The sequence below is a fragment of the Dryobates pubescens genome, chromosome Z (assembly GCF_014839835.1).
Source record: "Dryobates pubescens isolate bDryPub1 chromosome Z, bDryPub1.pri, whole genome shotgun sequence".
NCBI classification, from domain to species: domain Eukaryota; kingdom Metazoa; phylum Chordata; class Aves; order Piciformes; family Picidae; genus Dryobates; species Dryobates pubescens.
In genome coordinates this window covers 19,794,320-19,810,528 of record NC_071657.1, presented here as the reverse complement: position 1 = coordinate 19,810,528, position 16,209 = coordinate 19,794,320, and the positions used below count along the sequence as shown (strand labels likewise).

The 16,209-nt window shown below is 43.5% G+C and overlaps 1 protein-coding gene across 1 annotated transcript in view; it reads right to left on the bottom strand.

The window, feature by feature from the left end:
- EPB41L4A (erythrocyte membrane protein band 4.1 like 4A) overlaps window positions 1-16,209 on the bottom strand; it is a 157,999-nt gene that overhangs the window by 19,296 nt on the left and 122,494 nt on the right. The window contains exons 14-16 of the mRNA XM_054177937.1: window positions 12,149-12,232; window positions 8,677-8,790; window positions 3,447-3,524 (exon numbers count right to left, since the gene is read on the bottom strand). Of these exons, the coding sequence (XP_054033912.1) occupies window positions 3,447-3,524; window positions 8,677-8,790; window positions 12,149-12,232 (276 nt within the window). The remainder of the gene's footprint in view (window positions 1-3,446; window positions 3,525-8,676; window positions 8,791-12,148; window positions 12,233-16,209) is intronic.

Here is a 16,209-nt window from a genome sequence, read left to right as displayed (position 1 = left end):
CAGACACATTCCAGTGGATGTGGTAAACAGAGTCTCTACCATGGCAAATCCCACCAACAAGCAAGAGACTCTACGTTTCTTGGGGATAGTGGGATTTTGGAGACTACACATTCCTGGATACAGCCAGATTGTGAAACCTCTGTATGATGTGACTCGAAAGAGGAACAGTTTCCACTGGGGACCTGAACAACAAGCAGCCTTTGACCAGATAAAGCAAGAAGTAGTCCAAGCAGTGGGTCTGGGACCTGTGCGAGATGGTCCAGACATTAAGAACATTTTGTACACGGCTGCAGGTGACAATGGTCCAACCTGGTGCTTGTGGCAAAAAGCTCCAGGTGAGACACGTGGACGACCTCTTGGTTTCTGGAGTCGAGGTTACAGAGGTTCAGAGGCTAATTACACTCCAACAGAGAAAGAGATTCTAGCTGCCTATGAAGGAGTGAAAGCAGCTTCTGAAGTGATTGGAACTGAATCACAGCTTCTCTTAGCTCCCAGATTGCCAGTTTTGAATTGGATGTTCAAAGGCAAGGGTTCCACACCACATCATGCTACAGATTCCACCTGGTCCAAGTGGATGGCTCTGATAACACAGAGAGCTCGAATGGGAAATCTTGAAAGACCTGGTCTGGTGGAGGTGATCTCAAGTTGGCCTGAAGGTACCAACTGTACTAAACCTCCAGAGGAGAGAGTAACTCGTGCTGAGGAAGCTCCTCCTTACAATGACCTTTCAGATGATGAGAAGAAATATGCTTTGTTCACAGACGGTTCCTGTCGTCTCGTCGGGAACAAGCGAAGGTGGAAGTCTGCAGTGTGGAGTCCAATACGCCGAGTTGCAGAGGCGAAGGATGGAGAAGGAGAATCCAGTCAGTTTGCAGAGGTAAAAGCTGTCCAGCTAGCTCTCGACGTAGCTGAACGTGAGAGATGGCCAAAGCTTTATCTCTACACCGACTCATGGATGGTAGCCAATGCTCTATGGGGTTGGCTAAAGAACTGGAAGAAGAATGGCTGGCAGAGGAAAGGAAAACCCATCTGGGCAGCCGACCTGTGGCAAGACATTGCTGATCGAATCGAGAGAATTCCAGTGAAAGTGAGACACATTGATGCTCACATTCCTAAGAGCAAAGCTACTGAGGAACAGCAGCACAACCACCAGGCAGATCTAGCTGCAAGAGTTTCTCAAGTAGACAAGGACTCTGAACTTGATCTCGACTGGAAACACCGAGGTGAGATATTCTTAGCTCGGTGGGCTCACGATTCGTCAGGACATCAAGGCAGAGATGCAACATACCAATGGGCTCGTGACAGATCCATAAACATTTCCATGGATGCTATCACACAAGTCATCCATGACTGTGACATTTGTGCTGCTATTAAGCAGGCAAAGAGAATTAAGCCCTTGTGGTATGGTGACAGATGGTCCAAATACAGGTATGGTGAAGCTTGGCAGATTGACTACATCACTCTACCACGTTCTCGTTCTGGTAAGCAGTACGTGCTTACTATGGTAGAGGCAAACACTGGATGGCTGGAAACTTACGCAGTCCCACATGCAACTGCACGCAACACCATTCTCGGTCTGGAGAGACAGATCCTGTGGAGACACGGAACTCCAGAGAGGATTGAGTCAGACAACGGAACTCACTTCAAGAACAACCTTGTAAAGAGCTGGGCAAAAGAGCACGGTATTGAGTGGATTTTCCACATTCCTTACTATGCACCAGCTGCAGGGAAGATTGAACGCTACAACGGTTTGTTGAAGACCACTCTCAAAGCCATGGGAGGTGGATCTTTGAAAAACTGGGAGAAACATTTAGCACAAGCAACCTGGCTGGTGAATAGTAGAGGTTCAGTGAACCGAGCTGGACCAGCACATTCAGATCTGCTACAGAAAGTAGAAGGTGATAGAGTTCCTGTTGTTAGAGAAAAGAATCTGTTAGGTAAAACTGTTTGGGTATTTTCGCCCTCAGGAGAGGCTAAACCTGTCCGAGGGGTGGTTTCAGCAGAAGGTCCGGGTCACACTTATTGGGTAATGCAGGAGAATGGTCAAATTCAGTGTATTCCACAAAGAAATTTAACTTTAGCTGAAAGAGCTTAATTTCAGACTGTTGTGCAGCTACAACGCGCCCAAAGGAAGAATCCCTGAGGAATCTACAGTGCACGAACCCTGAGAGCCCTGAGTCAACTGAGAGTCCCTGTGTTCCTGTTTGCCTTTTCTTCACTTCGTCTGCAGAGAGACAAGCTGGTTTCCATTTTCTTATTTCCTGACTTTTTGGACTTAAGAATTGTCTACATCTGAGTATAGCCGGAACGGACTATGAACTTTACTCACAAACTGTAAATATTGTTTCCAATTGGATGGACAGTGCGAACGACCAATGAAATTGTTTAGAAGGGGTGGATTGTGGCCGTTTGACGCTGTGCCTTTAAGGAAGGGGCACACTGGCTAAATGTTTGTAAAATATTTTGGTTTTCTAAACGAATTTCATTGGTAGGATTGTGGGAGGAGAGATTGGACCCAGGGGAGTTGGGAACTTTCTCGGTCTTCCTTCCTTCGCTGTCCCTTTCGGCTGGATCTGCTTCTGGGATTCTGGCCAACTAAGATAAGATACTAACTCCCTGTGCAAGGCCTTTATTCTTTTCCTGCCCTGTTAACTGTCCTCGTCTCTTCTTCTACCTCTTTTGGGGGAGAAGGGAGGTAGGGGGTTGAAGGGGGCACAGGGGGAAGCCCCCTCTGTGGGGGGTCTGGTTTCTGGTTGAGTTCATTTGCTGTATATTCCTGTATATATTGTAAAATACCTGTATTTGTTGTGTTACATAGAATCTGTTTCCTTGTAAAATATAATCTCATTTCTCCGACTGGGTTTAGCCGTGGTCTTTTTCTCAGTGGGGGAGGGAAAGCAGAGCCTTTCCTTTCAAACCACCACACCAGCATCAGTTGATAGTAACTGTTGTGCCATTAAAAGCTGACTCTATGCACATTTTGGGGTTACATGTACATTTCACATTTCAATAAAAATACCTGTACAATTAAATGCATTCATTTAAAAACAACACAGATTTTCAGATCTATTAATATTTACTCTTCTCCTCAAAAACTTATTTCCTGCTAAAATTCTGCACTTTAAATTTTTGAGGTATTGGACTATATGCTGTGAATGTCTTGCTATTACCACATTTGCATTAATATTGCAAGTAGTTTGTAAATGTGCCTCAGATTTGATTTTTTCAGTTCATCAATCAGTTCTTTCTAAGCAACACATTCATTGCATACACCTATGATGTATATGTCTTCTGGCAATTATCTCTGCTGTTATTCAAAAATGAACCTTAGGCTGCCCAGGAGGACTGTATACATGTTAAGACTCCTTATTACTAGGTCTATGTCAAAAAAATCCATCTCCATTTGCTTGTTTCATGTATCTATGTCTAAAACACATAAAGCTCACCTGTTTCTCTTCTTTCGATGCTCCCTGTTGGAATTTTCTGATTCACTGCCACTGCTGGTGTTACAGCGAGACCTTGATCTGGAGAGGAGAAAGGCAACAGCTCAAGTGAATTTATCTACTAACATCAAAGCTACTGAAGTTCTAAGCAAGGACTGAACAAGGCTGCAAAGCCATTTATAGGAAAATCAGAACTGAGACTCTAGGGTCTTGTCTATACCTGAAAGTCTTATTATTTTTTTCTTATTCCCCGATTAGGAATAACTGCTTTGAAAGTAATGCAGTCAGCAGTGTGAAGTGCTATTTTCCTTTCAGTTACTTTGTCTGTTCTATTTTATCTCTTCGCATTCTTTGTGTATATGCCACAGAGAAATTTTCTTTTGAGGTGTGAAAGGTTTTAATTTTTTAAATCTTTACATCCTGGATCATCTTTCATATTGTGGGACACCCAACAGAAACAGTTCAGAATAACTCCTGTTTTGCAGGCAAAACAAAATGATCATCAGATATTTGCTGTTCACCTCAACTTCCACCTGTCTTCTACCAAGCTCATACAGTTTTCAAGTGTCAGTCAGTATGAACACTATGACCACTAACACTATGACCCTGCTGATCTTTATAAATACAGAAAGATTGAAGTACAGACACTGGCAGGTATGCATATTAGCACAGCTTTGGGATAACCCAATGCACAGCTGCAAAGATAGTGCAGAACATGAGGATAAGGAAATCTGCAGGAGATAGTCTAGCAGAGATACAAGGATGATTGTAGGATTTGAACATCTCTCCTGAAGAAGCAGGGAGGCGGAGCCAGGTGCTCGGCGCCATTTTCGGAACACGTCCGAAAACACCAGGGAAAGATTTACAGCTGCCGCCGCCGCCTGAACGCAGCCCGGCTCGGGCGGTGCCGCCGCCGCCGCTTGAACGCGGCCCGGCCCGGCCCCCACCGTCTCTGTCGCCGCGATGCAGAGTCCAAGTCACCTCCGGCAGTCGCTTGCCCGCTCGCCGCGGGTGTCCGCTCCCCGCAGTGGCCGCGGGCCGACCACGTTGGGCGCCAAAAATGTAATGGGTTGGGGCAGGTCCCCTCCCCACCACAGGCAGAAATAACGACTCAGACAAACGGATTGCAAAAGTGATGAAAGTTTAAATAGAAAGCAGTGAATGTTACAGAACACCCAAAGCGCAGTGACAAAGAAAGATCCCATCCCCACCTGAGGGTGCATGCAAAACCCCCAGGGCTCCTTCTTCCCCCTCCCTCTGCTGGGCTAGTCTCAGCTGGCCAGGCCTGAGACTGCCCATCCCCCTGTGGCCTTGGGCCCAATCAGGCCCATGGCCGGGAGATCTCTCCCCCAGTTACCAAGTCTCGGAGAGGGAAGGAAAGAGGAAGTGCCAGACTCCGCACTGGATCTTATAGTGGTGCAAAGAATTATGGTAGGAAATACACACAATTTCCTGTGTCCATCCCTCTGGGCTGGACTTCTGGACACAGGAAGTGAATGCACCAGGGGGGCACCCAGCTCAAACTACAACATCTCCTATGAAGAAAGACTGAGAGAACTGGGGCTGTTTAATCTTGAGCAAATTGAGAGGGGATCTTATCAATATCTAAGGGGTGGGTGATAGTCTCTTTTTGGTGGTGCCCAGTAATAGGACAAGGAACAATGGGTACAAGCTAGAACACAGGAGGTTCCACCTCAACACAAGGAGACACTTCTTTATGATGAGGGTGACAGAGCACTGAACAGGCTGCTCAGAGAAGTTGTGGAGCTTCCTTCTCTGCAGACTTTCAAAACACACCTGGATGCATTCCTGTGCAGCCTGCCCTAGGTGACCCTGCTATGGCAGGGACGATGGACTCGATGATCTCTGGAGGTCCCTTCCAACCCTTAACATTCTGTGATTCTGTGACTGCAAAGCTTCAAATGGTAAGGTGACATTTATGGCTCTGATTATTACTGAAAAAGACTGACTGAACAGACTGATGCTGAACTTCAAGCAGAAAATGGGCATATTCCTGTCTACAGGCAACCCCCTTTCATTTGAGAGAAGTGCTTGGCTGCTACTACCTGAGACGTTTAAATCCTTGATTTACACTGATCCCCTTATTGGAACAGACTGACCAGCTGTCAGAGCTTTGGTCACAGAAACTAGGACTGTGTTACTATACTGCTAGGCTAAGCACTAAAAATAGGCACTCTGATCAAAACCTGGTTTGGCTATTCATACGTGTGATTAGTTTCTGAATACCTCCAAAGATGTATTTCTCTGTGACACTGAGTGACACTGTGGCTCTGCTGCTGGCAGAGACATGTACCTTCTTGTGCCTCGTGGTGTTTCTTTTGTTTTTCTGATCAGCCACTTTCATAAGAGGACAGATTTGTTAAACTACACCTCAGACAAGCTGAGGAAGACTTAAGTGTAGGTAACAGGTATGGGGAAGCATTTCATTACAAGTTTGGAGGCTATTGACAAGCAACCTGCTCACCGCATATTCTAACAGTTTAGGAAGAGGAACCCAAACAGGATAATAATAAGAAAGACACTTCCTAAGGAATAGAATAGTTGTGGCATAGACTTGCCCTTCAAGAACTCTTGAAGGTGCAGGAGCAGGCTGTGCCAATGTGCTGGAAGATGAGCCGCTGGGGCAGATGGCCAGCCTGGATGGGTAATGAACTTCTAAAAGAACTAAGGGAAAAAAGTGTGTATCATCTTTGGAAGGAAGGTGAGGTAACCCATGAAATGTTTAAGGATGTTGCTAGGTCATGTAGGAAGAAAATTAGGGAGGCAAAAGCACATTTAGAGCTTAGACTGGCCTCTGCTGTGAAGGACAACAAAAAGTCCTTCTATAAATATATTAATAGCAAGAGGAGGGGCAAGGACAACCTCCACTCCTTGGTTGACATGGAGGTGAATGTAGTGACAAAAGATGAGGAAAAGGCAAAGGTACTTAACACCTTTCTTGCCTCAATTGTTAATAGCAGGACAGCATGTCTTCCAGACAGCTGCCCTCCAGAGCTGGAAGATGGAGACAGGGAGCAGTATAGTTTCCATGTGTACCAGGAGGAGGTAGTTAAGAGATCTCCTCAGCCGCTTGGATCCCCACAAGTCCATGGGACCAGATGGGATCCATCCTAGGGTGCTGAGAGAGCTGGCAGATGAGCTGGCCAGGCTGCTCTCCATCATTTTTCAGCAGTCCTGGCTCACTGGAGAGGTCCCAGAAGACTGGAAACTGGCCATCGTGATGCCCATCCACAAGCAGGGCCGGTTGGAAGAGCCAGGGAATTATAGGCCTGTCAGCCTGACCTCAGTGCCAGGCAAGATTATGGAAGAGGTCATCTTGAGTGCAATCACACAGTTGACAGAGAAGATTCATATTCTGATTAAAATCAGAGGATAGTAGCCAAATTGTGAGTAAGTGAAGATGACTTGTTCCAATATACAATAACCAACATACACAGTTGTAGGTTAATATAGCAGACACAGCACCTGGAAAGAGGTTCCTTCTGACCACTGGGGTTTTCTATCTAGGATGACTAACTAGATCTTCTCACTTTTATGTGCTAAACATTTACCACATCATTATCACCAGCAGCTTCTAACAGTAATAATGTATTTTAATAAGTGCAAAGTATGTAAGCATTTTCCCTGACTTCCTGTGATTGTCCCTGAGATGTTTGTATCCCTGCCAGCGCTCCCTTCCTATACTACAGCAGTGAATCAGATCCTGGGAATGCCTCTTCTCCTTTGTGAGTTTCAGGAGACTCTGACACTGAAATTCACTGTACTGTCTCCTTTTTCCAGTAGCCATAGCAGGAGCACAGGAACATGGAGAAGCACAGCACAGCCATGGTAGGAAGATGTGGCACTAGAAAATTCCACATGCAAACATCTACCAAAAGCTGAAGTTGTTGAAGCCTACACCTGAATTTACACCACCGTTATATTTGGAAATGTGACAGCCAGTCTAGACTGTAGCTGGGGGTAGGGAGGGAAAAGGAAGATTAAGAAAAAAAATCTACCAAAGAATGTGCAAGGATATGAGAAGACTGTAAGAAGTTACACAAATTTGGTGCTTCTATAACAAGGCAACAGCACTGATGGATGAAGAGCAACTGATATTATCTACCTGGACTTGTACAAAGTGTTTGACACTGCCCACCATGACATCCTGGTCTCTAAATTGGAAAGACTCGGATTTTATGGGTAGACCATGTAGCAAATAAGAAATTGGCTTGATGAGTGTACTCAGAGACTGATGGTCCGGTTCAAGGTCTAAGAGGAAACAGGTGATGAGTGGTGGTCCTTAGGGACTGGTTCTGAGATCAGTGCTGTTTAACATCTTTGTTGGCAGTGTGGACAGTGGGACTGACTGCACCCACAGCAAGTGTACTGACAACACCAAGCTGTGTGGCATGGTCAACATCCTGGAGAGAAGGGATGCCATTTAGAGGGACCCTGACAGGCTTGAGAGCTGGGCCAAAGCCAACCTCACGAAGTTCAACAAAGCCAAGTGCAAGGTCCTGCACCTAGGTTGGGGTAATCCCAAGCACAAATACAGGCTGTACAGAGACCAGATGGAGAGCAGTCTTCACAAAAAGTGTATCACCTCAGAACTGTCCCTGTAATTCACATTTTGGACATATTACAGGACACACAGCACAGAATGTCCATCCATGTAATCTTAATTCTTTACATTATTCAATTCAGCACATACACATTAAAAGCACATTAAGAATCTCACAATTGTATTTTTTGTGGTATCCTGTCTAACATAAAGTAATTAACACATGGGAATGTTGAAAACAGCTTTATGGCTCATTTGTTTCATCTTTGTTGCACTTAAAATAAAGCAATGTACTTCAGTCAAAACACTGCTCTTTATTAGAAGCTCATTGTCAAGCAAGCACCATCCATTAATCCTTTTCTTCACCATGGAAAAACAGCCATGGGAAGAACCTTGCATGTGCCAATAATGCAATTTCTCATATATTTTTCTCCATATTCAGAACAGCACACAAGCAAAATGTCTGCCCAAAGCTTCCTTTTCAAAAGCATACTGGGTATTCCTGTTCAAGTTTGGGTCTTTTTTTTTTTACTAAAAACTGGCCCCTAGAGAACTCCTTTTCTCAGGACCCAGCTGTGTGTATAACAGATTTTACTGAACACAGAGCATGCAGGATCTCAAGCTTTCTACTGTGAAAAATCTATCAGTAATAAAACCTGAGGCTCTTACCTTCGCCGGACTGGCTGTCCAGACTCATTCTCACTGCCACCTGATGGGTTTCGTCGCCGAGAGTAAGGAAATTTTGGTGACTTATTGCGGTCACTGGGAGAATTGTACAGCCCACTAGGGTTAAAAAGGAAAACCAAATAGTCATCTTTAAAACTTCCAGGACAGTCAAGCCAGCTAATTGAGGTTCATCCTCAAGAAAATGAGAAGGCTCACACAAACACTTGTATAAATATTCTGCCATATGTGTGTGTGCACACTATGCAAATACAGATCATACTTCCTTCCAGCAATAAATATTTTTACACTGACACTTGAAAATATAGATCTCTTAGTGCTCTCAAGACAATATCTAAGCTTACAAAATGTAGAACCAAATATATACATATTCTTTTAGCATAATATAATTTCTGTGTTTTTGCATGAGTTACCCAAGCCACAGCTCAGTATTCAAATATACTTTTATTTATGTTTTCCAGGAATAAAGTATGAAAATAATGTTCCTGTTATGATATACATCTTCGTCACAGAGCTAATGAATCAGACTATCAAACAAATTTAGCTCCAGCTCTCTGCTTTTCATCCATGCAACCCTTTGCCAACAGTGTAGAAGAGTTTCACACTTCAGGTTACCTACTTAAGCCTGGGTGGGACTCAGTGGTTTGGATTAGATGTAGATGTAATTAGATGTAGACAATCAAATGACTGTATAGATTATCCTGTGATACCTTTCTACAGAAGTATAAGGACTTCTTCCAACATTGTTATGAGAGCCTGTGATAGAGTACATAAGTGTACTCCATCACAAAATTGTACTAAGTTGGTCTACTGATGTTCCACAACTTTATTGAGGAAGGATGGTAAACTACAGCACACATATTTAGCTAACATTACTTAGCCCTTTTCACAACAACTGCGTGTTAAATAGGATGTTCTAACCAAATTTCAGTTAAGGTATTTCCTTCTACTTTCCTAAAACCCTCTGTCCTTCAAATTGGGATGCACTTTTCTTCACGTTCTTTCTTCTGCACATTGCTGGTTATAGCACTGCACTGCACAGTTGAGAAGTTGACACAATTCATCTCAGTGAGAATTATCATCAGAAGCTGTACAAGCCTCTGTCTGCTTATGTGTCTAAAACTGCATCATCCTTTAGAACAGATGGACATGCAGAAACTTAGTCCTACCATTCTTTGGCTCCTGGGGATCAAAATTCCTGCTATAAATGTCTATCCTTGTGGAAGAATATATATAAAATGCCCTGTCCTTGCTCTGAAAACTCATGTTTACACAAGGAGCACACAGGGTAAATTATGTGTCAAAACACACAGCATCCTCACAGCTAAACTGAGGAAGTGTGGTCTGGATGCTTGGGAAGTGAGAAAGTGAAATGTATTGTGAACTGGTTGATGAAAGAAGTAAGAGACAATGAAACAGAGACCTCACTCTCAGCAAGTTTGCTCATGACATGAATCTGGGAGGGGTGGGTGACACGCCAGAACGTGATACTACCATTCAGCAAGACCTCGACAAGCTGGAGAATTGTGCAGGGAGAAATATAATGAAATACAACAAGGGCAAGTGTTGTCTTGCATATGGGAAAGAATAACCCCATGTATCAGCAAAACTGGAGGCTGCTCTGTTGGAGAGCAGTGTAGGGAAAGGGACCTGGGGTGTTCTGGTGGACAGAAGGATGAACATGAGCCAGAAATGTACTTCTGTGGCCAAGAAGGCCAATGGTATCCTGGGGTGAATTAGAGGGGGTGTGGTTAGTAGGTTGAGAGAGGTTCTTCCCTCCCTCTATTCTGCCCTGGCGAGGTCATATATGGAATATTGTGTCCAGTTCTGGACCCCTCAGGACAAGGAACTGCTTGAAAGTGTCCAGCACAGAGAAAAAAAGATGGTTAAGGGAGTGAAACATCTCCCTTATGAAGAAAAGGCTGCAGGAGCTGAGTCTCTTTAGCTTGGAGAAGACCAAGAGGTGACCTCGTTAATATTAATAAATTTCTAAAGGATGAGTGTCGGGAGGATGGAGCCAGGCTCTTCTCAGTATTGTCCAATGATAGGACAATGCATGACAGCTGGAGCATAGGAGGTTCCATGTAAAAATAAGGAAAAACTTTTTCACTGTGAAGGTGACAGAACACTGGAACAGACTGCCCAAAGAGGCTGTGGAGTCTCCTTCACTGGAGACATTCAAAACCTGCCTGTATGCATTCCTGTGTGACCCACCCTAGGTGACCCTGCTCTGGTGGAAGGGTTGGACTTGATGATCTTTCAGTGGATCTTTCAAGGTCCTTTCCAGACCCTAACATTCTGTGATTCTGTGAAACACCATGCATAGATTTGAATCACCACATAAAAGCAGGACCATACTTGTCCTGATTACAATTAATGTGCTGTCTAGTTCAGTGGCCTACTTCCAAACTACCACCTACAGGAAGCAGAAAATTTGAATATGTATGACAGCACCTCAGTGCTCTCAGTCCCCTACTATTCCCAGTCCAGGCAACTTGCTGAGCCAGCTGCTCTGTATTCAGAAGTCTTTAGAGATTTCTCTACCATGATCCATGTACCTTCCAGCACCCCTTGTAAAGGAGGACCACAATCTCCTACTCACAGCAAGTCACTACTCACTGCCTTTCGCAAGGCTTTTAAACCACCTCCAACAGCTTCATCTGAAGGTCATAAGCTCTTATGCTGCAAAAATACAATCATGATCTCTTTCTCCTTTATCAGACTGAAGAAAGAATCTTTGCCTGGCCTATGCTGTTGCTTCTTGCACAGATTTTCTGCACATTCACACCTTTGATCACCCTTGCTGCCCCTCTCCAAACTTTTTCCTGAGATAAGGACATCAGAATTGCACTCAGAATTATTAGAGCAAGTATGTAACACACAAATTTATGTAATAGCATAATGCTGTTCTCTTGCTTTCCTAATAATTCCTAATTGTTCTTCAGACTGCCATGTTTTCATGAAGTTCTCCATCATAATTCCACAGCACGTCATTTTACTCAGAAATCTAGGTGTTTTTTTCCCTCCCATGTTCCTTTTGACGCTTACTGACTCAACATCATCCACCATCTAATGACTTACCACATATTTTATCAGTCTCTCTGCCACACCTCACAGACAAATTTTCATTCTTGTTATCCCAAACAATTCTTTCCCTTCACTAAACTTTCCCATCACTTGCCAGGTCTTTGATAAGTATATTCGATAGCAGAGATCTATGAACCTATCTTAGTGGAAAGCCACTGGTGACTGTCATCCCAATAATCACTTCCTTCTACACTTACATTTGTAATTTTTCATTGGTTATTTATCCATGATAGGACCTACATTCTGACATGCAATAAAGTTGTATTGTAACCCTCTACATATCAATAAATTATATCAATATCCTTCAATCTATTGTCATGGAATGATATGTACCATTGCACAGTACCTAAGACATCATGTCTCGCCTTACCTCTGTGGGCCATTTTCCTCCCATGGAGCACTTGTTTTATTTCTTTGGGTTTCTGGACTGTTTTCATTTTTCATCTCTTTAAAGCTAAATAGAAGTACATATATACATATAAACCCACAACATACAGATCACATGTTCTTTTCCCCTGACCTCTTAACAACTAATCTTAGAGGTATGCAGTCATTACAGAGATCCACCCTGTCTTGTAGCTATTTGCCTGCTATGTGAAACAAGGACAATTAAGGGCTATATTGAAGAATTTCTCCTAGAAAGAGATAACCTAGAAAAAAAGAACAAATTAGTAATACATGCTCATAGTTATGGTGGTACTGGGTCAGGAGAATTACCAAGCTTGTCTCAGAGTAAGCAAGAACAGATGCAAAGGCAACAACAGGGCAAATACATGATATGATCCCACAGGCTCTGACAATATGCTGTTAACAGACCACTGAACTAAAGGCTTTATCTGCTTTTTATTTTACATAGTTCTTGATGGAACTTTCCTACAGGGATTTACTTAGAACACCTCTTGTACACTTTTAATAGCACCTGGCAGAACTAGACTGTGTGAAAAGCTATTTTTTTCACACAATATTAACTGTTGGGCAATGTTTAGATTGAAGTGGACTTAAATATATTTGAATAGTGTTCTCAAGTCTTAAAAGAGAGATGATCCTGAGAGATTAATCCACTGCATTAAATTCCTATGACATTACTCATTCAGAGCAGATATACACACTTTACAGGTAGAGAGTAAGAGCATGGCACCTCTTCAGATACTAGTATTATCTCCAGGAGTGCAGCTGCAAACACACTCAGTTCATTCAAACTATTTGAAAAGTTTAGGATCTTAATTTCATATGAGATTACTGTTATCCAGGAGGTTTTATAGTTTAATATATACCACTTATACATAAATTACCAACTACATATCTCAACAGTGAGTAAGATTGTAAATTATGAAAATTCAGCTTGTGAGAGCTGCTGAAAGATGCTTTGCAAGCATGAATGACGAGTTACATAGGATGGAGCAAACTGTCAAACTGCAAATGCTTCACAAAGCATGTGCTGCCTGTCATGCATATGAAGCCTGGCAAACCTGAAAGCTGTTTTGCATGGGCACAGAGAGACACAGAGAAAAATTTCTTAATTGAAAACATGCAAGAAACTCTATTTAAAACCAAGACTCAGTAATTTTCTGTCTATGAACTGCTTTTTAAACTGCCAAGTTGAAAAACTAAATTCAGAAACCCTGAAGTTGCCTTGTTCAGAGACCCTTGTTTTCATTCTTGCTCTAAAACCCGCCTATCTGTTTTGTTTTAACAGTCCATTGCTAAAATTTTTTACACAGCATTTGGAGCACAGGCTGTAGTGAAAGGCTCCAATACCTTCTCAAATTAATCATCTCTGCACTATGGAATAAGTGCACCTCTTGCTTTGTATCTTCCTCTTAACAAACCACAGAACAACAGGTTAGCAGGGTCCTTCTGGAGGTCATCTGGTCCCATGAGTATTGAGACAACTGGCTGATATTGTCACTCTACCACTCTCCATCATTTTTGTAAAGTCGTGGCAAACAGGAGAGGTGCCTGAGGGCTGGAGGAAAGCCAGTGTCACTCCAGTCTTCAAAAAGGGCAAGAAAGAGGTTCCAGTAAACTACAGACCAGTCAGCCTCACCTCCATCCTTGGAAAAACAATGGAGCAGCTTATTCTGGAGGTCATCTCTAGGCACATGAAAGAGAAGGTTATCAGGTGTAGTGAGCATGGACTTACCAAGAGGAAATAGTGCTTGACTAACCTGATAGCATTCTATGATGTCATAACTGAATGCATAGAAGCAGGGAGACCAGTGGATATAATCTACCTTGACCTTAGCAAGGCTTTTGACACTGTCTCCCATGAGACAGAAGTGTGGGATAGAAGAACAGACACTGAGGTGGATTAGGAACTGGTTATACAATAGAGTGCGAAGATCAATGGTGCCAAGTCCACCTGGAGAGCTGTATCTAGTGGAGTATCCCAGGGATCAGTGCTGGGTCCAGTCCAGTTCAACATCTTTATCAGTGACACTGATGATGGGACAGAGTGCCTGCTCAGCAAGTTTGCTGATGATATGAACTGGGAGGTTTGGCTGTGCAGCCATTCAGTGAGACTTGGACAGACTGGAGAGCTGGGCAAAGAGGAACCTAATGAGGTTCAACAAGGGTAAGTGCAGAGTCCTGCAGCTGGGAAGGAATAATAAACTGCACCAGTACAGGTTAGGAGGTGATCTGCTAGAGAGCAACCCTTAGCAGAAAGACCTCAGAGTCTTGGTGGACAAGAAGCTATCCATGGGAGAGCAATATGCCCTTGTGGCCAAAAAGGCCAATGGTATCTGGGGTGCCTTAAGAAGAGTGTGTCCAGCAGATCAAGAAGGGTTCCCTCCCTCTCTACTCTGTTCTACTGAGGCCCCACCTACAATATTGCATCCAGTTCTGGACTCTCCAGTTCAAAAGGGACAAGGAACTATTTGAGAAAGCCCACTGGATGATTAAGGGACTGGAGCATGTGAAAGACCTGGGGCTTTTTAGTCTAGAGAGGAGAAAACTGAGATGGGATCTAATAAATGTATATAAATACATGAGGGCTGGGTGTCAAGAAGCTGGGTATCAGGGACAGCCTCTTCTCACTTGCACTGTGTGATAGGACAAGGGGCAATGGATGTAAACTACAGCACAGGAAGTTCCACCTCAACATGAGGAAGAACTTCTTTATTGTAAGGGTCATACAGCACTGCAACAGGCTCCTCAGAGAGGTTGTGGAGTCTCTTTCTCTGGAGACTTTCAAGACCCATCTGGATGTGTTCCTGTGTGATCTACACTAGATTATATGGTTCTGCTTTGGCAGGGAGTTTGGACTCGAAGATATTCAGGGGTCCCTTCCAATCCCTAACATCCTGTCATATGCACAAGCAGGGCTATGTAGAGTCAGGTGACTAAGATAATTTCCATACAGCTTTCAGGTATCTCCAAGGGAGGAGACTCCACCACTTCTCTGGGAAACCTGTGCCAGTACTTGGTCACCTCCTCACAGTGAAAAAGTGTTTCCTGATGTTCAGCAGGAACCTTCTGTGTCTCAGTGTGTGCTGATTTCCCCTGGTTTTGTCACTAGGCATCATTGAGAAGAGCCTGGCTCCATCTTCTTTGCACCCTCCCTGAAGGCATTTATGTATCTTTATATTGTTTTCTGCTCAGTGGCCTAGCTTCAGCATGACTGAGTAACTTACCCACAAACTTTTTTTAGCCTATGTTTAGTATTATTTTATAAGGGCTAGAAGATCTAGTGTGAGATGTCCCTGCCCATGGCAGGTGGGTTGGAACTAGATGGTCCTTGAGGTCCCTTCCAATCCTAACAATTCCATGATTCTAATACTGGATTCAATTGAGGGTTGGACTCAATGATCTCTGTCAGTCCCTTCCAACCCCTAACATTCTGTGATTCTGTGATTTCCTAAAATTTAGGAAGCAATTAAATTCAGCTCTTCTGTTCTGGGGCAACCATTCCAAACATTAGGCATTAGGAACTACTATGAACCAACTATCTGCAGTAGATGTCTTAAATCCTTCTCAGAGGACAGTCCAGATACCTAGTATGTGATGCTCACAGCTTCAGTGGAGAGATAAGGACAGAGTTACTCAGCTCAAGTAAACCTGTCAGAGTTACTGAGTGTCCAGACACAGGCATTCAGGCAACTAAACAAGTAAGTTGGGTGATGAGTTTTTGACTCTTAGTTTTGTCAGATCACTATTTGTTTTCATCCAGGCATCCAAATTCTGCTCAAAATTAAGAGTCAGGCTAGAAATCTCTTACTAAATCTGAGTCTCATCTCTTTCTCTCAAATATGCCTAATAACCAGAAATGCACATTTCTAGAGAAGCTGTAGCAATTCACTGCTCCTAACCACGGGGCAGAAACACCATGAGTTTAGTTCTGGACTTAACAGTGTAATGGGTAATGGACTGCAAGACTGAGAACACTACTGGAAAAGAAGCTGTGCCCAGCTCTTCCCTTCCCACATACCC